This window comes from Dermacentor variabilis, chromosome 10, assembly GCF_050947875.1.
Source record: "Dermacentor variabilis isolate Ectoservices chromosome 10, ASM5094787v1, whole genome shotgun sequence".
In the NCBI taxonomy this organism is placed as follows: Eukaryota; Metazoa; Arthropoda; class Arachnida; order Ixodida; family Ixodidae; genus Dermacentor; species Dermacentor variabilis.
In genome coordinates, this window is record NC_134577.1 from 118557890 (window position 1) to 118582480 (window position 24591).

General features: G+C 42.9%; 1 protein-coding gene across 2 annotated transcripts in view; it reads left to right on the forward strand.

Annotated features, from left to right (window-relative positions):
- LOC142560908 (uncharacterized) overlaps positions 1–24591 on the forward strand; it is a 236316-nt gene that overhangs the window by 198157 nt on the left and 13568 nt on the right. For both annotated transcript variants that reach the window (XM_075673325.1, XM_075673323.1), the window contains exons 34-37: positions 667–967; positions 2362–2626; positions 9173–9347; positions 22241–22471. In XM_075673325.1, coding sequence (XP_075529440.1) covers positions 667–967; positions 2362–2626; positions 9173–9347; positions 22241–22471 — 972 coding nt within the window. The remainder of the gene's footprint in view (positions 1–666; positions 968–2361; positions 2627–9172; positions 9348–22240; positions 22472–24591) is intronic.

A 24591-nucleotide genomic window follows, 5' to 3' on the forward strand; every position in this document is an offset into this window, starting at 1 on the left:
GTGTGTGTGTGTGTGTGTGTGTGTGTGTGTGTGTGTGTGTGTGTGTGTGTGTGTGTGTGTGTGTGTGTGTGTGTGTGTGTGTGTGTGTGTGTGTGTGTGTGTGTGTGTGTGTGTGTGTGTGTGTGTGTGTGTGTGTGTGTGTGTGTGTGTGTGTGTGTGTGTGTGTGTGTGTGTGTGTGTGTGTGTGTGTGTGTGTGTGTGTGTGTGTGTGTGTGTGTGTGTGTGTGTGTGTGTGTGTGTGTGTGTGTGTGTGTGTGTGTGTGTGTGTGTGTGTGTGTGTGTGTGTGTGTGTGTGTGTGTGTGTGTGTGTGTGTGTGTGTGTGTGTGTGTGTGTGTGTGTGTGTGTGTGTGTGTGTGTGTGTGTGTGTGTGTGTGTGTGTGTGTGTGTGTGTGTGTGTGTGTGTGTGTGTGTGTGTGCGCGCGCGCGCGCGCGCGCGCGCGCGCGCGCATGCATTATTTTCATTGTTGTGCTTAATCATGTTGTATTTGTGAGCTTTTGTCATGCACATTTCTTTCATATACTCTCTCTGCTGACTTCCTGGGGTGGCAAGGCCATTCAGGTGGTACTGCGATGTTGCTTTCTTTCTCGTGGACTTCAGTATTGTAAAAAAAAAAAAACTGGAATAAACGAGTTGATTGATGGACGTACCGTTTTTTCGAACGCAGCTTCCCAATGGGCAAGTCGCGAAGGACGCCGCGCAGCTTGCCGCCGGCTACGAAATGAGTGGCTATGCGGAGTGCAGGGCACTGCTCAACCCCATCAAGAATATGCAGGAGAACACGGAGGAGTGCCGCCAGCGGATGCCGCAGACCCTCAAGCACTGCCTGATGAAAACCAACATGGAGGAGCTGTTCCAGGATGCCTGCTCTTGGGACGTCAGCCACCGTGCAAGCACTTGCACCAGCATCAATGCCATGGCGGCCTTCTGCACTCACCACGGCTACTGGGTCGACAACCTGCACTGCGGTGAGCCACCCCTGAAGCTGCATTCCAGCAAGACTCAATTTGCCCGTCAATTTGCCCGTCAGACGGGCAAACTTATGGCACATTTCATGACGTTCTAGCAGTTCTATCTGTGCGACAGGTGCACATCAAAGAGTCCCAGGTGGTCAGAATTGATGCGCGGTTGTTAACTTTGGGAACAGCACTAAATGACAGAACAAGAAACACAACACATGAACATAGACTAGCAACAAGTTTCCATTGTTGCAATGTTGCATGACATATCCATGATACCTATAATGTACCCATACCTTTGTAACAATGTAGTATATATGTAGCAACAGTATATATGTTATTTAAAATAAACTTGTTAGTCTGCTAACAGTTCCATTATTTAGCACTGTTCCAAGTTACCAGCAATGTACCAACAAGCTCAGTTTTCAACCTTTCTGTAATCCAGAGTCCCCCATACGACATGCCTCATAATCAGATTGTGGACTTGATGCACTAAAACCCCAGAATTTAAAAAAATGTTTGTGTACAGTTCTATAAAATTACGAAAGACAGCCTTAAAGTGGCATTGTGCGAATAAGCAGGTCCAGATAGGGTTAATAGCTTCATTATCATCAATGAAACCCACTTATACTTGCACTAAAGCTTAGTTGATGTCTTACACAACCTTTATCGTGTAAATAACCTCTAACCAGGTGCCATTTACCACAACATCCCTGAGCGGGTGAGGCTCCTCCTTTTCTCAGGAGTGAAAACAAGAAACTTCTGTTTTTCATTCACACTTGTGGCAGCTGTTCAGTTATATTGTGGATATTCTTGCTGTGCTGATCACACCACGTGGTGTGATCAATGGTGCTCGAACAGGCAACGTTGCTGGAGCCACTGCTTTTACAAGGGGTCTATGCTTGTCTTTATCTGGGCAACTGTTTTCTTTGGCAGCGTTTATATGCATTGTAACAGCGCCTCAAGCAGCCGCTCGTGGTGTCCACTGATAGTCTCTGCTATTGGCTGGACATGAGCTTAGAGAGAGAACAAACCAGTTACAGGGTTGTGGTGATGGCAAGCTTCTCCGATAGCCAGCCATCACTGGTAATTGGCGTTGGCAGCGAAGGTAGATGGCCCGCACTCACCGGCCACCTACAAGTGCACAGTCCCCAACCTCGAGTTGGGGAGGGGAATAACCTGGTGCCTAAAATAGAATGATGGAACTCGAGGTGTTCAAAATGGGTTACAAAAATGAAAAAGATTTTGTCACCAACTTCTTGGAAGACCCACGGCACAACCCCATTTGCCTGTTCCTGCTTCGTCACAACTAGAGACTTCGGCCTCACTAAGTATGAGTGAAAATTTGCTACACGACTTTCATTTCAGCCAGTGCTTGAATGCAAGAAGTGTTTTGGATGCAGACCATTGCCTGAACTTGCCAGAAGCACAAGGCCAGAAAACCTTCCGCGTCAAGTCTGGGCCTCTCCTGGAGGTGGTCGTGCTCTTGGCCGAGAGTTCGTTCGATCCTCGGGTGGCCACCTTGGTGCTTGCCGGCACTCAGAAGCTGGTGGATGCTGTGGACGCGTCGTTCAAGGCACATGGTCACAACACCAAGTATGCCTTTGTGCTCAGTGGTGGTGGCCACGGTCACCACTACCGGAGCCCTCACCTGCGCACAACAGCCAAGTGAGTTTAAACAGATGCAAAGAGGCTCAGAGGCACCTTAACATTATGCAGCCTTGAATTAGTGAGAAATAAACTTGCACCTAAAGCATAGGTATGCATCCGGAAGAAGAAAACTGTTAGCTCCTAGCTCTTCCTGATATTGTTCTTTATATTGCTTGTTTTTATTTTTGCCACTAAAATGTATTGTTCAATTGATTGACATATAAATGCACTCACTCCTGCAATATCTTGCTATGCAAGATGGCAGTACATGTAAATAAATAAATTAAATAAATAAATATAAAAGATATAAAATGTAACTATATATATATATATATATATAATCAGTCACAATGTTTACTTAAATGCAGGCATCTGGCAGATAGGCAGGTGACGCAAATGAATAAATGCTCAGACATAAATGTTTATCCTCCGACACCCCTTCTCGTGCAATATACTGCAGATGGTTTTCTCTCTGTTTCAGAATTAACTCTGGAGCTGTTATGTAAGGTATTCATCTCAGATATAAAGTTGGATGCATGCAGAACTGTATGGAAACAGTTTAGTCATGCCCTTGCCATCAGCTCTTGTGAAAATTGACACAACTTTGATGTAGACCGCTGTGTTGCTACAAACAACAAAAACCACCTGTGAAGTGCACTTTGAATGGTGTGAGAAGATATTAAAATCAAGGATGTAGCATGAACATCCCAACCCACCACATTATTTATCATTGTGTTTAACAGGACATGAAAACCTTCATCCATGTAACTTGAAGACAGGCATGCAAACATGGGCACAAGAGGGGACAAAAAAAAGCAACACAGACACCGGTCGGTGCTTTTGTTGTCTTTTTGGTTCCTTATTGTGTCCACCATTGCATGCCTGCCATTCAGTAACACAAGTCTCTACCAACTTGCTACACTTTCATTCATTCATTCATTCATTCATTCATGGGCAGTGCTCATGGAATGAAACATGTCTGGGAAACCTCATATGTGCAACTGCATATGGGAATAGAACAAGCTATATGTGCAATTACTTGAGAGTACCATGTCCTGTCACTACGAATCTGAGCAATAAAATGTATGAGCTGAAATTACACTGATGTCATACTAACTGCAGATGGCGGAAAACCCGCAAACCTTGCGGGTTTCTGCAGAACTATTACGTCAAAACTCTGGCCTTTGCTTTGAGTTGTTGATAAGTTTAACTTTGTCCTGCCATCTGCTAGCCACCTGGTTTGCTCAGATGATAGAGCGGCTGCCCTGGAAAGGTGGTAGTCATGGGCTTGAGTCCCAGAGCAGGACACATTTTTTTCTTCAACTGCAAGGCTTTTCTTTCGAGGAACCTGTACAGGTGTTTCCTTTGTAGCAATTGCTACGATTTGGGTGGGTGTCTAATTTTCTCTTTAACCATCGTCACCATTATCATCATATTTCATGTCCACTGCAGGACAAAAACCTCTCCCTATGATCTCCAATTACCCCTGTCCTGTGCCAACCGATTCCAACTAGCGCCCGCGAATTTCCTAATTTCATTGTCCCACCTAGTCTTCTGCCGTCCTCAACTGCGCTTCCCTTCTGTTGGTACCCATTCTGTAACTGTAATGATCCAATGATTACCTATCCTGTGCATTACATGTCCTGCCCAGCTCCATTTATTTCGGTTAATGTCAATTAGAAAATCAGCTATACCTGTTTGCTCTCTGATCCAAACCAATCTCTTTCTGTCTCTTAACTTTATGCATAGCATTCTTCATTCCATTGCTCTTTGCGCGGTCCTTAACTTGTTCTCAAGCTCTTTTCTCAGTCTCCAAGTCTTATTAATTAGTAATTTTTATCTACTAGACCAATGCATGTAACCTTTTGAAGTTTGTTGGGTTGTGAGACCTTAACATGTCCAACAATTGTGCTGAATATTGTTGCTGTATCACAAATTACCATTTCTACAATTTGCCTCAAATGTGAAGTTTTGACGAAGAACACTATTTAAAAATAGAAAAAAAAAGAACAGCGTTAATTTTTCTCAAAATCTCGTAAACAGCTGTTCACAGACACTGGAAAAAGAACATAAAAAAACATGTTGCATTATTTGGTTTGTAATGACAGTATAGGTGGTAGAAATGAGAGATTTGCCAGCATGCAGCAAGGTGCCAAGAAAAAGGGAAGAAAAAGTCATCAGAGGATGACTTATTGACAGCAGTGCTGGCTGCTCTTAGATTATAGAGCAAGGCTTTGTACTTTACTAAGCCACAAAAACCATTGCAAGCATTCTTTCCATGTCCTGTGGCCAACAAAAGCCACTTAGTTGACACGTGCTCCTTCTGTGACAGCTCGTAAAGCTCATGCTTGTTCTTGAAATGGCTACTGGCACCGTCAGACACAGGTGTAACATGTGTGTAAGGCTGGAGTTCTTCCTTCACACACTCATAGATTTTTTCCAGTGCAAAGCGAATGTTTGCAGCATCATGGCATACATCATCACTGATGACAGCAAAACTTTGAGTAGATTGTCTACTCATGACGGCACACATAAATAAAGAAGCCTGTTTTTCTGGTAATGGTATGACTACCTCATTTGGTACAACAACTGTCCAATTCTCTGCAAAGTCAAAGGAGAAGACACAGGATCCGTGCGGTTGATTCTGTTTTGTGTTGTGTATTGCTGATGCTTGAATGCCCCCCTTATGTAATTATGGGTGATCCACCTCACAAGCCATACACCAATCTTCTGCAGAAAGGCAGTAGCCTGTGTTGCTTTTTGACGAGGTTACCATTTTCCTATACTGCGTAGTTTATCTTTGTCTCTTCAGGTATTCCCAAAGTTGTTGTAGTTAAAGCATCCTCTTTTGCGCAATAGTCACAATCACCCAGGAAACAATCAGTCGTGGGCGAGTTGCAAATACATAGTTATTTGTATACATAGTTATTTCTACAGCCACAGTTGTCCTCCATAAAGAAAGCAACAAAATCCCAATAAAGAAAGGCGTCAGGCAGGGAGATACAATCTCTCCAATGCTATTCACAGCGTGTTTACAGGAGGTATTCAGAGACCTGGATTGGAAAGAATTGGGGATAGGACTTAATGGAGAATACCTTAGTAACTTGCGACTCTCTCATGATATTGCCTTGCTTAGTAACTCAGGGGACCAATTGCAATGCATGTTCACTGACCTGGAGAGGCAAAGCAGAAGGGTAGGTCTAAAAATTATCTGCAGAAAACTAAAGTAATATTTAACAGTCTCGGAAGAGAACAGCAGTTTGTGATAGGTAGCGAGGCACCGGAAGTGGTAAGGGAATACCTCTACTTAGGGCAGGTAGTGAGTGCAGATCCTGATCATGAGACTGAAATAATCAGAAGAATAAGAATGGGCTGGGGTGCACGTGGCAGGCATTCTCAGATCATGAACAGCAGGTTGCCATTATCCCTCAAGAAGAAAGTGTATAACAGCTGTGTCCTACCAGTACTCACGTACGGGGCAGAAACCTGGAGGCTTACGAAAAGGGCTCTACTTAAATTTAGGACGACGCAACGAGCTATGGAAAGAAGAATGATGGGCGTAACATTAAGGGATAAGAAAAGAGCAGATTGGGTGAGGGAAGAAACACGAGTTAATGAGATCTTAGTTGAAATCAAGAAAAAAAAATGGGGGCATGGGCAGGGCATGTAATGAGGAGGGAAGATAACCGATGGTCATTAAGGGTTGCGGACTGGATTCCAAGGGAAGGGAAGCGTAGCAGGGGATGGCAGAAAGTTAGGTGGGCGGATAAGTTTAAGAAGTTTGCAGGGACAACATGGCCACAATTAGCACATGGCCGGGGTAGTTGGAGAAGTATGGGAGAGGCCTTTGCCCTGCAGTGGGCGTAACCAGGCTGATGATGATGATGATGAGTTATTTGAGTAGTCAATTGGGTAGGCACCATCAGTGAGCTCTTCAGTTCAGTAACACACTGTGTGGTACTGGCACAATACATGCAAAGGCATACTTCCTTTTTTGGGACAGGAAGAGCCCGTTTTGGCCGGAGCAAATAAAACTTTGAGAACCCAATACATGTATCCGGATTGGCTTACTTAAAAAGACAATAGGCCTCTCGTACTGAGCGGGTCATAAATCTCTTGGCAGCATACTCTTTCTTCCTGTCAAGTAAAACAGACACTACATATTTTTTATTCAGGCTCTGCCAAGAACAACCATGCTCGTCTTAGGTATAACATTCCACAGCGGTCTGGGTGTCGGTTGGGTTCAAGCGTGTTCTCTCATGGGTGTCTGGTGCTGACCATGTTCCATGCTTCTTGCACCAGCGTCAGGATTTCTATATCATATAGGCTGACAGATTTGGAATGAGAGCTTGGGCTTTTAGACGCTTCGGTTGACTTGGCGGTAGAGTCAATGAGTGCATTCGCTCTGGGTTGGAAGGGCATGTCTCATAGGCTTCTTTAATGTTGCTAGGCCATTGCTTGCACACCCTGCATTTGTTACCTGAAGCGTCCAAATCCTGGTTGCACCCTACAAAGTGAGATTTGGCCCTCGAAGTGACACCAATTTGAGTTTATTTTCGCACCGGGCGAAGGTTTCTGTGTTGAGAATGCAACTTATGCAGATGCATGTGAGGAAAAGTTCCGAGTGGGTGTATGCTTTGCTCTCGACCCCCGAGTTAGTCTTCTTCCAGTAAAAGTTCATCAGCTGTTTTGGCTAAGGACGCATCGATAAAGTACAGCAGTTCTCTTAGTTGTTAGAAGCAATTCTGGCACATCTGGTCATCATCATGTGCTCACATTTCAACCACCTATATTGACAGTACGAACAAAATAATGCAACACGTTTTTTCCAACATGTTTTGCAACATGTCCTTTTTCCAGTATCTGTGAACAGCTTTTTACGAGATATTTAGAAAAACTAACGATGCTATTTTTTTATTTATATTTTTAGGTAGTGTTCATTTTCGTCAAAACTTCACATTTGAGGCAAATTGTAGAAATGGTAATTTGTTATACAGCAACAATATTCATCCGCAAGTGTTGAACGGGTTGGGGTATCACAGCCCATCAGATTTCTAAAGGCTACATGGATTGATTTAGTAGATAAAAATTCGTAAATATAGCAACTTTTGAAAAGCGTAGCAAATTGAGAAATTTTTCTAGACCACTTCCGTTTTTCACAGAATCCTCAAACAACACTAGCTTACTCTTCTTTACATATACATTTTACATAAAAAGATGTATTCTTTGTAGCCATAATATTTTGTATTTCACATTATTGTGAATCTGCGGAATGCCCAGTGCATGAAAATGGCCCACACACTGAAGGATTTCGGTATTTTTTCCTCCTAAAGTAGCCATTTGCTGAAACAGCCAAGTTCACTTTCGTGCTACTGAACGATATGCGCATGAAATATGACACATTCAATGGAATTTAGGATAAGAATTTAGGGACCTGTGCTGGTCTCTCGTGGAATCACCCAGTGGCAATTATTGCTTGCTGCCAACCACAACTCCAGATTGTACCACGCCACAGTGTATTGGTTTCTGCCACGGTATGTCACGTACCCAGCACTGAAGCTATCTGTTTGGGGGCGTTGGTGCAGATTTTGCCCACTCGGCAATGCAACAGCCAGCACATGCTTAGTGGCCCAAGTGGACTCTCTCAGTTTTCATTTTGCGAGATCGACCAGCATCCATCCAAGTGGGCGAGTAGCTAACGAAAGCTGTGGCTTTAAAAGAAGGTTTTCACATTTGTAGCATACCACTGAGTAAGCAGTTAGTAATGTCAGTGAGCCGTGTCCGGGTCCCAGGTTGTTGGGAAGACTGTGACGGAGATTCCAACAGAATAAAGTGCAGTTTTGCGGCTGTGATGCTGCTACTCATGGTCTGGTTGCACAAAGAAATAAATGCAGCTTACAACTGTGCCCAACACTTTCTCGTTCATTGTGCCATTCCGGATGGCCCAACAGTAGCTGAAACTGTTTGAAAACATGGTACAGTACTGCAGGCAATTGCAACAAACATACAGCTTGGTACAATAAGAACACCTGGTGCAAGAACAACATAGCCAGTGCACACGGACTCACGAGGACTGAAATACAAAAGAATTGACACAGATGATTTGCTACGTGCAAATAAAGTGTGCTGCTTTCAAGGAAGTAACTTCTGTGCAATTCATAAAAAATGTGCACAAAATCCACCTTATGCATTATTACAACACCTACATACAGAAGGCAGCATTATTTGTTTTATGTACACATTTGCAGTGTTGACACCGAATAGTATGTTTGCTAATTATATGGAATGTAGCGTCTACAGTACATAAGTTATTTCAAGTAATGTATTTATAACTTCACTCCAAATGTCATTTAGTTGTACCCTGCGATAGCATAATCATGAATAGGTTGTAATGTGCTTGCTGTCTTGCATGTCACATGTTACTTTTTGGTTCTTATTCTCCCCTTTCTCCACTGTAATGCCTATCAAGGGCTATGCGGGTACTGTGGTATATATATGTACGTAAAAAAATTGCCACTCTGAACAAGTTCTCCTGACACACTTGCTGGCCGCGCTTTATTTCAGGGATGTCTTTGTGTCGCACATTGAGGCTGCTGGCAAGCTCCTGAGGAGTGTGGGCCAGAGCAGCAAAATGGCAGCCGCTGACCTTGCACTCACCCTTGACTATGCCCTGGACACCGTGCCTTTCAGCACTGAAGCAGCGAGGGTGGTTCTGGCCATTTCTGCTGGTGACTTCAATGTCAGTACCCTTCTCTGAGTTCAATAAGGCTTTAACTTAAGCCAGTTGGTACTGCATCATTTGGTTTACTGCTCTGCAATCTGGAACACAAGCGTCGTTCGTGCACATATTCCAGTGAACTGTTTATGTCCCATAGATGTCCATAGAACATCATGTTTTAGACATTGCACACGTCCTATAGATATCTATATTTCTCCGAACAATATTACAAATACGTACTATGGATAATCTAAGTCCCTTCCAGACCACGTCGCTGTAGCGTTGAAAGGATGTCGCAGCTGGACATTAGTGACCTCTAATAGATGTTCCTTCTAGGGATACAGGGGGTTCATAGAACATCTCATGGATCTTTCCTGTTCGCACTATAATGAGTTGCATACCTGCAAGTGCCACAGCAGATGTACTATCGAACACAAATGAAATGCAAACAGCAGAGCATGTGGCCGAAGCATAGCTGAACACATGCGGTGTCGGCCAGCCATTATTGTACACATGCATACGCATGTGATTTTGATGCGAAATGCGAGGCTGCTTGTCCTAGTGTAGTTACATCACCTGTACTTTGTTTGAAGGTTGTATTCTCACCCCGCCATTGCAGTGCCATTCCTATCTCTTATTACTGTTAAGGTGGCTACTACTGTTGTTGCTCCTTTAGTGCAATGCATTTTTGGTGATATTCAAATTATGATTAGACACTGGCAGCTTTGATGGTGGTAACAAAAGCAAAGCAACGGATGTCAGGAAACTGGGTGCATGCCAGCTATATCAGGCTACAGATGCAGCGGTGGTGCTAGCCACAATAACAGTGTACTGCCAGGTGGGAATGGCACTGCCGCTGAGAGATGAGAAAACAACTTTCAGATGAAATACGGGTGACGTTATCATAGTAGGGTGAGCAGCGCTGCACTCTGCGCAACAACCACATGCCCACGCACGTGCACAATGACTGGCTGACAACACGAATTGTACCTTTAGTTATGCTTCGGCTACACGCTCCTCTGTTTGCATTTAATTTGTGCTCAATGGCACATCTGCTGAGGCACACTAATGCCACTGTTACCACCATTGTCGACAAGTAGCTGGTGACCTTGTTTGAAATGTTTTGTTAATGTGTAAACATGTAATTGTCAAAATATAGATTGCAAAACTCATGAGGTATTTTTCTTATTCGGGTGTAATCCTTAAATGGGGGCTCATGGGCAGAAAAATCAGATGTCTGTCATTATGACACCAAAATTAAATGGCACCAAAATTGGGGCTTGAACCCTCAACCTTCGGTGTTAAATAAGGCAAAGCAAATTACTGCACAGTTCGTAAAGATAGAGTTAATTAAGGCACTCTAACCCACAACGTTTGGTGATAGTCGAACCCACTTGGAGATGTGGGTGAACCATCCATATCTTCAAGTAGGATTCCAATTGACATCGTGAAGGCCAAGAGTGGAACGGTCGACCTTTGGTGCGAGTTGAACACGTGATGTTTGGTGTTAATTAAGGCAAAGTTAAGGCACTCGAACCCACGACCCAACGTGGAGATGTGGGTGAACTGGCCATATCTCCAAGTTGGATTCCAATCGACATGGTGAAGGTCGAGAGTGGAACCCACTACCTTTGGCATTAATTAAGGCAAAGTTAACTAAGATATAGTTAATTAAGTCATTTGAACCCATGAAATTTGGTTTAATTAGTGTGGAGTTAATTAAGGTACAGTTAATTAAGACACTTGAACCCTAGACCTTTGGTAGGAGTAGAACTCACGACATTTGGCGTTAATTTGGTTGACAGGACTTAAGGCACTGCCAATTAAGATATAGTTAGTTACGGTAATTGAACCCTCTACCTTTGGTGGAAGTCGAATCCGTGACGGTTGGCGTTGACTAAGGAAAGTTAATGAAGGTGAAGTTAGTTAAGGCACTCGAACCCACGACCTTTGGTGGGAGAAAACAAGTAACAGAAAATGCACTCGAGTGAGAATGACAAGTAATTTAATAAATGTCTTGTGAACGCCCAGGCTTTCACCTTCATCCTCTTTAGCGTATGCTAAAGTGACTCATCTTTATATATAGTCCTAGCACTCATCAATGTGAAAACTGGGCTCACAAAATCTTAGATCTGTATTTTGATTCATGTGAATTATTACACTTCCTGCAACGTCTACATGAAAAAAAGTAAGTTCAGTAAGCACTAGGTAAAGCTCACAAGTGGGACTCACAATGTCATATCAATGTTACTTTTTATTTATACAATTGATAAAGCTTTATTGCAAAAATGACTGACACCCAGCCAGGCACATATATTAAAATATTCATTACAAGTTCTAGCTGTATACAAACAGGTTAAACGTGGGTAAAGAAAGAAACAAAGAACTTCAGTAAATAATCTTGAAAATTCAACTCAACTAAAACAAAAGTAATGAGAAACGGGTGTTAACACTCAGAAAATGACTAGCAGTCAAAATGCTAGTTATATTTAAAAGATTAAAACTGATTAGTAGGAGGTAATAATATCACATACTAATGAATGACCGAAAGTGTATGGCCTGCATGTCATCACCTGCTTCTGGGGCCATGAGATTCAAGATAAAAAGCCAGTACTTTCTAGCTGTCTTTAAAAATATATTCTAAAATAAAATTCACACAAGCAGAATCCCGAGTTGGAATGTTCATCTTGATAAGCAACTTGCTCAGGCAGCTTCTCGCACCACAAAAGTGCCAAAAACATAATGCTGCTAGAGACTTCAAGATGAGCGTTGCAAATGAGAAATATCTCGTGCCACTTGAAGCACCTGTAGAAGGTTAATGCAAGTGTGCAATATTCCAACTGAAACTAAAGGCCAACTGCAGCTAAATTTTCATTTTGTAATAATCTTAGTTCTGAGTAGTCAAGATATACAGAAGCCTATCTGCAGAAGTTCTTGTTTGAAATACGAGTAGATGCATCACAAAAGTTTCAGAAAAAAATAGGCATTTTTGATGCTGTAGCTGAAAAAAATGTCGCCATTACCTTTTGCCAGAGGTGACGCATGACCTCGAATGTTGAGAACCAACATGGCTCCTACGCATGACCTCCGAGATCAGGCAGTGCTTGTGGCTACCCAAGGCACGCTGAAACATCCCAGAGGTGATGTGTTGGCATTTACATTACATCCACTCACCACCAAGCGCGTACCTCGTCAGCTTAGGTGCCACTTGAAGCTTGTTTTATGTCCACTGCTGGATGGACGCCTCTCCCTGCAACCTCAAATTACCCCTGTCCTGTGCCAAGTGATTCCAACTAGCGCCCGCAAATTTCCTAATTTCATCACTCCACCTGGTCTTCTGCCATCCTCGGCTGCATTCCCTTCTCTTGGTATCCATTCTGTAACACTAATGGTCCAACGGTTATCTAACTGGCACATTACATGACCTGCCCAGCTCCATTTCTTTCTCTCGATGACAATAAGAATATTGTCTATACCCGTTTGCTCTCTGATCCAAACTGCTTTCTTTGTCTCTTAACCTTATACCTAACAATCCTTGTTCCATCACTCTTTGCGCGGTCCTTAGCTTGTCAAGCTTCTTTGTCAGTCTCCAAGTCTCTGTCCCACATGTCAGCACCGGCAAAATGCACTGATTATGCACCTTCCTTTTCAATGATAACGGTAAGCTTCCAGTCAGGAGCTGACAATGTCTGCCGTATGCGATCCAACCCATTTTTATTCTTCTATGAATTTCCTTCTCATGATCAGGGTTCCCTGTGATTAATTGACCTAGGTAAACGTACTCCTTCACAGACCCTAGAGGCTGACTGGCGATCTTGACCTCTTGTTCCTTTGCCCGGCTATTTATCATTATCTTTGTCCTCTGCGTATTAATCTCCAACCCCACTCTCATACTTTATCTGTTAAGGTCCTCAACCACTTGTTGTAACTCGTCTGCATTGTTGCTGAATAAAACAATGTCATCGGCAAACCGAAGGTCGTTGTGATATTTGCTGTCAATCCTTACTCCTAAGCCTTCCCAGTTTAATAGGTTGAATACTTCTTCCAAGCACGCAGTGAATAGCATTGAAGAGATTGTGTCTCCCCGTCTAACTCCTTTCTTTATAGGTATCTTCCTGCTTTTCTTGTGTACAATTTATGTAGCACTTCTGTAGATATTTTCCAAGGTACTTATGTAAGGGTTCTGTACTCCTTGATTACGTAATGCCTCTATGATTGCTGGTATCTCTACTGAATCAAATGCCTTTTCGTAATCTATGAAAGCCATATATAGAGGCTGATTGTACTCTGCAGATTTCTCGATTACCTGATTGATGACATGGATGTGATCTGTTGTAGAGTATCCTTTCCTGAAACCTGCCTGTTCCCTTGGTTGAAGGCTGCATATCTGTAAGCACCAGCCTTAATTTGTCTGCTTTTACCCTTACTGCCTCTAGGCTGACCTGTTCTTTCTTGACCAGCTTTACTTTTTCTCTCTTCAAATTGAGGTGAGTCCTAGCTCTCACTAACCTATGATCACTGCACTTTACCCTATCTATCACTTCTGCATCCTGCACTATGCTGGGATCGGTAGAAAGTATGAAATCAATTTTATTTCTTGTTTCACCATTAGGGCTTTTCCAGGTCCACTTTCTCTTGCTACACTTCCTGAGAAAGGTGTTCATTATTCAAAGCTTATTCCTTTCTGTGAATTCTATTAGCATCTCTTCTCTTGCGTTCCTAGAATTGATGCCGTAGTTGCCAATTGCTTGTTCGTCAGACTGCTTTTTCCCTGCTTTTACATTGAAGTTGCCCTTTACTACAGTATACTGAGTTTGCACTTTTCACATCGCTAATTCAACATCTTCATAAAACTGATCTACTTCCTCATCGTTGTGACTGGATGTAGGAATGTAGGCTTGTACTGCCTTTAATCTATACCTCTTATTAAGTTTGATTACTACTGCTACCCTCTCATTAATGCTGTAGAGTTCAACAATGTTGCCCGCTATATCCTTATGGATTAGGAATCCTACCCTGTATTGGCTCTTATCTGGCAGACCTCTATAGCAGAGGACATAGCCGTTATTCAGCAATGTATAAGCGTCACCAGTTCTTCTAACCTCACTAAGGTCGATGATATCCCAGACAATGTCTGATAGTTCCTCAGAGTCCTGCTAAGCTAGCCTGGCTCGACAGAGTTCGGCAATTAAAGGTTGACAGGGTCAGTTTCCATTGGCAGCCTGTCCGGACCCAGAGATTCTTAGCACCCTCTGCTGCGTTACAGGTCTGACCGCTGCCTTGGTCAGGTGCTCTGCAGCTGCTGGGGACTGAGGGCCGTTGGTTAATTGATGATATCATCAGGGAGGTTGTGGCTGAATACTGCACCAGGGAGGCCAATTCCTGTTCTGTTGAGGGAGTTGTTATATCGTGCATATTACTCAGTACAACAGCAATGGAGGCATTACTCATTCTCTGCCTTTATTCCATCCTCTTTTTCCTCCCCCTTGGGCGGCTCCAAGCGCGCGCCTTCTCATGGCGCTGCGGTAGGCAGCGACGCTTTATATAACAGGAGTGTCTTTGTTCACGCTTAGCGGATCTTCCTAATTTGTTTGTACCTGTATTAGTATAGCCCCACTACTCTTGGCATCTTTTGCCGGTGACGGGCATCACTCCAAGCCTGCAGATGTAGTGCACTGGAGGAGGTGAACTTCAAGGTCACCATCGTCAAATAAAAGAAAACTTATAGAAGGATTCGAACTTCCGACTATGGTAACCCAGCATTCCACATAGCTCATTCAGATAATCCCGTAGGCAGTGAGGCTATCTTATCGCTGACAAGTACAGCCCAGAGGGCCCTACTTGCCTAAAAACTTATTCGATTTATCCGCAATAGATGTGTTTATCCACGATAGATGTATATATTTATACATACGTATATATACATGGAAACTTTTGCTCTCAAACGAATCGGAAGACTCCGCCACCGGGTTCTCTGTGACACAGAGCTCATACCACTACTTGCATTTAAAATAATAGCGTGCACGATGCGCTCGCTTCGATCACAAAGAGGGGGCATCTCAGTAGGCACATATTGACAGCGTGTTTCGGAGATTTGTGCAACCCATTTCGTAAATCTTACGTGCCTAAAAGCTTATTGCCATTTAGCATATCTCAAATGTCTGAAAACATGCTTGAATTATCTGCGGTATACGGGTTGTGATGATCATGGCAGGTAGCATGGCATAGTATTTCTCAATGTTTCTAACATCATGTTTTTGGAGTCTCCCGTGCGCAAGTGGCCATGAATGTGGCTAGGTACACGATATATTTTTGGCAGAATCAAAGAGCACCTAAAAGTAGTGTGGAAAATAAAGAAAATAAGAAAATGAAAAAACTTTCAGCGCTTACCACGAATTCACTAGTCGCATCTGGAGAGGTACGCCAAGCAGTTCATGGTCTCGGCTGCCTGTCTCATGCATCGGAGAAGTCTTTCTGAACGAGACAGAACTGGTACTGATGCACCGCGCAAGGCTGAGACGTCGGATGTGAGTAGGGTGCATTGACAGAGACTTCCGCTCAAAGGCAATTCCTCAGAGGCAGGCCGGGCAGCCAAACAATAGCTCTGAGCTGCGTGTAAAATATGCGACCTTGGATGTGGCTTTGCTATATGGTTGGAAAGCACTTATACGATGCCTCCTTTAAGCTACAATGTAAGCTTCTGCCTGCGATCAGTTAGACATTGTTTGTATACTTTGCGCGGGGAACCTATTGATGTTCAGTTTGCCACCGAACTTGCAATACATAAAATTTAGTAGTCGCAGAGACATGCTTGTGATCTACAGGATCAATTTATCCAATGTGAAATTTTGTTGGAGTTGGCTTTAAAAAAAAAAATATGGTCCTGCACAAACTTTGTGACCTGTTGACTAAGTGACCAAGTGTGACAGATTGCACGCCAAGACAAGGCGTGCCATGGAAGGTTTCCGACAATGATCAGGCCATGTAACATGTAGGGTCTATCAAGAGTTGCGGAGTGGGTGCCAAGGGAAGGGGCGTGCAGTCGAGGATAGCAGAGCGTGCTGAAACAGGCACAAGACCTTGTACAAGACGTAATTGGAGAGCGCTGGGAGAGGCCTTTGTCCTGCAGTGGGCATAAAAATAGAACGGTGATGATAATAATGACGAAACTGTGTGGAGTGGAGACCCTAGCAGCAATTGCAAAGCTGGCTCATATTATTCAAAATTTTGAATGAAGAGAAGTGCTTGTAAATTATGGGTGCCTTTTGAGGCATTAAAGACATTTGTAAAGAAGCACTAAAGAGCAAAATAGGTTGAACTGTATTATTAAATTGCCCTTCTGCAATGCCAGAAAAAGCCACTTTTAAGAGAAAGCTTCAGCTTGGGGGCTCCTGTCTAAACACATGGAAATGGAGAAATCATTTTTCTCGGCAACACTGCACCGATTTTGATGAGGTTTGTTGCAATTAAAGAGAAAAGATAAAATATAGCCAATGTAAAAGGGATATATATATATATATATATATATATATATATATATATATATATATATATATAATTTAATTCTTGAACATTGAAAAATTAAAGAACGCACAGGTATCAAGTTTACAACTCTACAAATTAGCAATGGAAAATGATATGTAAATTCTCTAAACTGCACTTAATATTACATGTAAAGCAGACAAAACAGCTGTATCATGCACTGCTTCAAAATATACCAATCACTTGTAAGTAGGACTGTTGCAAAACCCTCATAACTATTGTAACAAATTCATGTATTTTGTGAACTCACATATCAAATTTTTCCACTTTAGATGCTCCTACAGATGCAGTTCATAGAACTGTAATATCTGTTTTTGGTGCAGAGTTACAGACTTGTAAGATTTGTGTGTCTCTTAGTTTTTAAGCTTACCGACGTTTGGCAATTTCTTTAAACATTTCCAGGCCTGCTTCCTAGGGTCACTAGAATTTAACTTTTTCTCTCAAATGCGAAAAATTCCATTCAGATCTGTACAGCAGTTGTCTCATAACAACCTTTCTGCATTTTCTATGTAGTAATTGAATACCACAATAGGAGTTGGCTCTGCATCAAAACTTTCTCTTGAGTTGAGCAGAATCAGAAAAGAAGCAACTATGAAAAACAGGTGGTGACACTGCCTTGAATTTCCTGTACCAGGTTGCTATGACATCATGGATTTTTACGGCATCTTCTACGGCCTAGTTAGTTTTTTATTCGTAAAGATGAACTACATTGTACCTGAAAGTAGTTGTACGCTAAGCACAGCAGACTTCAAGAACTTTTGCTCAGCCACAATTGGACAAATGTAAAAAATTATTTGAAATCCATGCCATATCACACTGATGTAGTCACAGGGATTTAAGAGCAAATTCAACAAATTGAATTTCAACCTTCAGTCTTGTTTTAATGATTGATTTTTTATCACAAAATTTACAAACATATAGTTTTGATAGAATACTTCATCAGTCTAAAATGACTCGGTGTTTCTTTTCAGTGTAGCTGTATTAGCAAATTAAACCTCTGAAATGGATTAACCACTCTAATTACCACTTGGTAAACCAGAAAGAGAGGCAGATATGACAAACAGGTGGTGGTGGCTGCCAGCTTGCCTTGATGTCATGAATTTTGACAGCAGCTGCTTGAATCTACGTAATTGTTGATCGAAAAATTAGGACAACATTGCATCATAAAGGAACCTAGGGCTCAACCTGGGTAGCTCCAATTTTTCTTGCACCAAAATTTCCAAAATACAGTAGAACTCAGGTAATACACTTCTTTGGGACCATGAAAAAATACTTGATACAGGAAAACTTAGCACCAGCTTTCGGAAGCATTACAGATGAGGTAAAAAGCTAGTCTCAAACAAAAATTTATTCGAAATTGAATGTAAATTTAACAAACTGTCAAAAAAGTTTGTTATTGTACCCGGAAGCTAGGCTTAACATTAAGACACTTTTGTCAAGAGGCCGTAGCCGTTCCATCACAAAAGTAAGCTTGCAATTTCCTTCTGGTGCTTGCGTTGAATGTTGGATCGTAACAGCCTTTTTTTTCCTTTAGCTCACTCAGCCCTTTCTCACTTTCCATGCAGCTGTGTATATCTATGTAACCGCGCAATGTACCGAAGGCCACAACAGTGTCTGTAAACGTGGTTGTTGGACGAGTGCTTGTGCCTTCATCCACGCCTCCTCTTTGCCTTCAGCATGGCGAAGCGTGTTGAGATCATCAACCAGTGACAATCTCAACACAGCGATGGCACTGCGTAACAGGCACTGTGAAGAGACATTCTTTAGCAGTGACATGCAGTGGTCAATGCACGAACCATGCACCAACAAACCTTCAACATTTGCAGCACGCCATTGCAGCATTTTTGGATGTAACAACCGGTAGACGGTAACGGATGGGAAGCCAACATTGGTGGCACTACGAGATCTGAATGGCACCAGTGTTTCAGAACATAAGACCCAGGAAAACGTAACAAACAGGACTGCATGAACGAGGTTCTACTGTGCAGGAAAATTGTTTGACATTCGCGACGTGCAATTTGTGCACTGGCAGTGAAGTAGGGGTGAAAATCCGAAATGCACAACTTTAACATTCTATATCTACGATGTCAGTTAACCTTTTCCTGCCATATGAGGTCAAGACAGTATCCCCCAAGAATACTTTGCCTGTCTAAACTGGTATACCAGGTTTTTTTTTTTTCTTAGATCACACAGAATTTTTAAAAATTGCCTGTGGCAGATAGCATAATTTTAGTCATTGAGCTGGATTACTCATGGAGGAGGACACTACTTGTAAAAGAGATTAAAATGCATATTTGACTAATTTACAAACATTCACAAATTAAATGATTATTTTATGGCACACATTGCAATTTACGATTTGTAGCTGGTAAGTTTGCAAGGCGTATCAACTTGGAATAAATCTTCAGGGTGACGCCAGTTCAATTTCAAGAAATTAATTTCCCAAGTTGGTCATGATAAATATTGCCGTCCCAATTACTTTTGCGCTTCAATGCATAAAGGGACGTTTTTCTTTTAAAAAATAAGTGAAACAACAATGCATTTGATGGCATGTACCTTGAAACTGGTGCAATCCTCAGTATTCGCTCCAAGTGGACATGCCTTGCAAACCCTCTGGCTACAATTTGCAAATTGCAATATGTGACATAAAATAGTTAATGCAAATGTTAATTAGCAGATTTTGTTAATTCGTCAATTATGCATTTAGATTTCTGGTGAGAGTGACGTCCGCCACTTTTCTTTATTGTTTGTTTCACGGATTCTCTCCGTGTAGGGGGCAGAGGTAAAGGCAAAATGCCTGACAGAGCCTCTGCGCCCCTACAGTTAGTAGTCCAGCTCAAAGACCAACCTTTTTTTTTTATGTGAGCGGAATTGCTACAAGGCATAAAGAATAAAAGTAAGTTAAATAGAAGTTTCCAACTCTGCATCATGCAAGAAGTGCTGCAATGTCTTCGTAAACTTGTCCCTCGCCGAGCGGTCATAGTCCAGTTCTTCGCCTGAAGTTTTTAAGTCTGATTGCCCACATTCCAGGACACACCCGAAGCACATGTTGAGCATCTGATACTGTCACAGTAGCCAAGCAGTAAAACTACAATTATGCTGTTTGCGACAGGCAACTTTTAAAAATTGTATGTGGTTTAAAAAAAAGCGCCCTGTATACTCTTCTATTTAATGTGCCTCTAAACTCAAATGAATTTTAGTGACTCATATTGAATTAATGTAACTTTGCTACATGAAAAGATTCATGGATATGGTGAATTAATGTGAGACAAAATTAATTGGAGAGTATTGGGAACTGGTTTTTGTTTTGCAGTGGAAGGCAATCACAGTAATGATGGGCATTTTAAAGCTGTAGTAACTGCAGGATAAATCTTAAAAATGGTCCTATCTCTTCTCTGTATGGTCATCTTATCAGTGTCACCCAACTGCTGTGTTAGAATCAATCCAGAACAGAGCAGTGCATTTCATCACCCGTGATTACAATGGGGATTCAAGTGTAGCCCAGGTAAAGTGCAGTATTTTGGTCCGTCCAGTAGGACTGGAAAGGAAAAACCTGAGAGTAGCCACAAAGCTATGTGTGTTGTTCGAGTACATGAATTAATTCTATGACAAAACCAATTTTCCACCCACTAGGACTGCGATGCCAAATCAGCCTTCTTACGGCCGTTTGTTGGGCGTGTTGGTGCTTGAACTTGGACAACATTTCAACACCAGCAGGCAAGGACAGAAGGGCACCATGATTTGCAAACTTCAACAGCAGTGTTCCAACAGTTTTTTCCAACAGTGAAGAAGCAGTGGTGTATGAACTGCCATTGTCCTGTAGTCTGAAATACATAGGACAAACGAGACAATGTGTTAATCGCCACCTAAGGGAACATAGCTTAAATCTAAGGAATCACTGCAACGATCATCTGTCTGTTCACTGTCAAGAATGTGGCTGCACTCTTTCTTTTTATGATTGTGAGATCCTTGCCAAGCACAGAGATAAGGATGTACGTGAAATTATAAAGGCACAAGCTAACGAGTGAAGTGGTGATGCTGCGTTAGCACTCTGTAAAAAAAAAGTAAGTTCTCTACCGCAGACTCAGCTAGCTAACCACACACTTGGTTAGAAAACTAGCTCTGATCGACAGCGGCCCGCGAATGTGCCACTGTGGACCAGAAACATGCGACGCAAAGTAAGGCACAGGCGTGCACTCGCCCCAAGCGGCTCCCACGCGAAAAGGGCGCCTCGCGAACTTGGGGGAGCAAACAGGCACACAGCCTTTCTCCTTGAAACGCAACTTTACTCTCTCAACGACACAGGCTACTGTACACCACCAGGGTCATAAGATGCGGGGCTCGAGGCGGAGGGAGATGCCTGCACTCAGCGAAGGAGAGTCAAACCGGGCGTGGCGGCGAGGCTGCAGGCATGCAGCCCGCCGCTTGCGGGATTGTCTCCTCAATTTGTTTGAGGCGCCTCGGCTCCTGAGAAAAACAGGGCCTGGTTGTGATGGCACCTGTTCGTTGCTTACAACTGCGTCTGTCGACTTGCTCAATAGAGATGGCCTTTTTGGTAGGATCAGCAGGGCGTGCCAACCGGAAGTGGCGCTGTTGTGCATGTTATACAAAAGTGTAAGTTTTCCTGGAAATAAACTGTTGAAGTTAGCGTATCGTGATGTCTACTGCTGGTGCTAAAAATGTTATCCAGCCTTATCTTAGTCTCCTTCGCGAGTACTGCAGCAGGTCCCAATCAATCCAAGCTCCAAGGTGCATGTCATGTAGCCTTCATAAAAACGCCAGTTTCATGCACAAACTTGGGAATACGTGGTCACTTATCAGCATTGCCTTATGTAAAAGCACACTAGAATGACCTTCCTGACAACTTTGTGTCACTGTCTCATCATGAAGCCTTTTGTAATTGCTACAGCCATCTAAGTGTGTGTCTTTGTATTAGGTGAAGCCATTGTATTGCAAAGAAAACAAACACAGAGAACAGAAGACCATGCATCACGGGCACTACTAGCGTCCGGTCTTCCATTCTTTGAATGTGAGCATTTATTTGTGCTCCAATGGCTTCACCGAGTATCAACCAACTTGTTCAAGAAGTTATTTGTATATTTTACTTTTGCTGTCCTCGGTTTTGTCTCTTTTTTGTGATTTGCAGTGTTCACATATTGGCTATGTAATCCTATGTATAATATTATTCCAATGTTGCTGTACGTACAGACTTTTGCCTGCCCTGTATTTTCTGGCACCTAGTGAGTTGTTGTGCAGTAATTATGATGACACCCCCTGCTCAATGCCTTTCTGTGGGCCTGCTGAGTATTAAAAATAAACCAATAGTGTGTGCTTCCCACACCCTCAGCTCTCACTGGCCTACACATTCGCAGAGCTCACGAAGCAAGCTGGACATGCTTCACGACAAGGTGCTGTCCTCTGGTGTCACCCTGTACGCCTTCTCCGACTACCCAACTGTGGACCAGCGAGGCCGTGTGTACGGACTGCGTGCTGACGGGCTCGTCTTTCCCGAGAGCTCGGCTGGCGAGGAGTACCTCGATTACCCATCCAGGGCTGGCCTGCTCGCTAAACTTGCTGCTGCCACCAGAGGATCTGCTTTCCAGGTAGGCACTCCTTCCATGCAACGTGCAGAATGTAGAAGCGTACCGATCGAGACGTGCATGATTCCTGCGAACCGTGTTAAAGGGCTCCTCGCCCATTGCAACTTTGGTTATACACTGGCAGTTTCTGCAAGGTGCCATCCAGGGAGCATCTTACAGACATAATTTTTTTAGGCTGGTTCATTATTGGAGGATGTATGAAGAAATTAAATTGTCCTGTTATTATACTGCCAGGAGGTGAGCACAGCTGCCAGCTGAGACACTCTCCTCTTGTCTCGACTAGTGGCCGCAAGCGGTGTTCCTTCTCCGTCCTCTCCTCTGCCAGAACCGAGGGACCTTGTCACATTCACCCGATGAACCCTGCTGCCTCTTGTTTTCTTCTCAGCCTTTATTGCTGCATGGTGCACTTCCAGTGGCAGCATTACGCTTTTAAGATTGGGTGATTCATTGAATTCACGTGCCATAGTCAGTGACATTGCAGGCAGTGAATCTTGCGTAGTGTCATTTGAGCATGTGACCTCTCTCGCTGGAACAGTGACTTCCTCAATAGGAACACACGGCCTTCAGCAGTCTGAAATTTCGACCCTTTTCGCGCAATACAGCCATTTCATAATTTGCACATGCGATTGCTGCTGTGTGATCTACGTGCTACACTTAATTGGCAATGCTCAAACCTAGTGAGGGGCCCATTAATGCAAGCTTTAGTAATGACACCTGCAGTGTATTACTGAGTGTTGCATCAATATACAGTCATACCTTGATATGAAGTTATACTTGTAGCAAAAAAACTTTGTTAAATCGCGAAGTGCAATAATTTGAGGTTTTAAAGTTCCTCAGTAAAAACTTCGCAAATTCTCAGAGCATTCCTGGTGGATAGTATCCTGTCAGTAAGCACTTGTAAAAAAATTGCAAGAAGGTCAGGCCATAATAGCATGGCTATGAGCGCTAGTGTGTACTGCAGATCGCACTGAAAGCAATTTATCGATGTGGCTTACGGCATCCGAAATTCGCATGCGTTGTGTCCCGGGGCACCATAAATGTTAGACACCATGGCTGACCATGCGTAGCGCCCACAACCATCATCAGATGGTGGCCAGAAATTACAAACAAAAGTGTAAAAAGATATGGATATTCATCCTGAGCAAAAAAAAAAAAAAACAAAGCAACAACACAATTTTCAGTTCAGTTCAGTTCAGTTTATTTTCCTTAAAGACCCCCGATTGCAGGAGTATTACATAAGGGGTGGGTACAAGATTCGAATTAACACTAGTTCAAGTAAAGTTCAAGTTCAAGCACGCATATATATACACATACATAGTATACATAATCAAGTATATTCACACATGTATTTACACGTATCAAAGCCTATATATGTAGACCAACATACACGTATGTAAATACAAACCACACATATAAGGAAAAATCATGTACATACAATGTAGTTGGAGATGGGCAGTAACATGTTGTAAAAATATGGATGGGCAGATTATGTCGACAATGGCAGCGGGGAGGCCGTTCCAGTCTGCCGCCATGCGAAGAAAAAACGAGGCTAAAAATGTTGATGTTCGTGAGCGTGGTCGTGAAACTTGCAGCGAGTGGCTCGTCCGGTATGATATGCGCGCTGCGGGTGTGATATATGGTGCTTGATGAAGGATAGGACTGTAAAAGAATTTGTGGTAAAGACAGAGGGAAGCGATGCGCCGACGTAAAACGAGGTCCGGAAGCCCAGATAGTGATTTCAGTGACGTGACGCTTACGTCATATGAGTATGACGAATGGATGAATTGAGCGGCGTGGTTTTGCACCGCTTCAAGAGCGTTGATGAGATATGCTTGATGTGGATTCCAGACTGCTGAGGCGTATTCTAGTTTCGGTCGTACAAGTGATGTGTAGGCAAGTAATTTTACGTGATTTGGGGCTTTCCGTAAATGACGTTTTAGGAAACCTAAAGTTTTGTTAGAAGCTGAAATGATGGTATGCACATGCATACGCCAGTTGAGGTCGTCGGATACAGTGACACCGAGGTATTTAAAAGTGTCAGTTGATTCAAGAGCGAAATTATTAATTGTGTACGCAAACGTCCGAGGGTTATGGCTGCGGGTGAACGACATGCTTTTGCATTT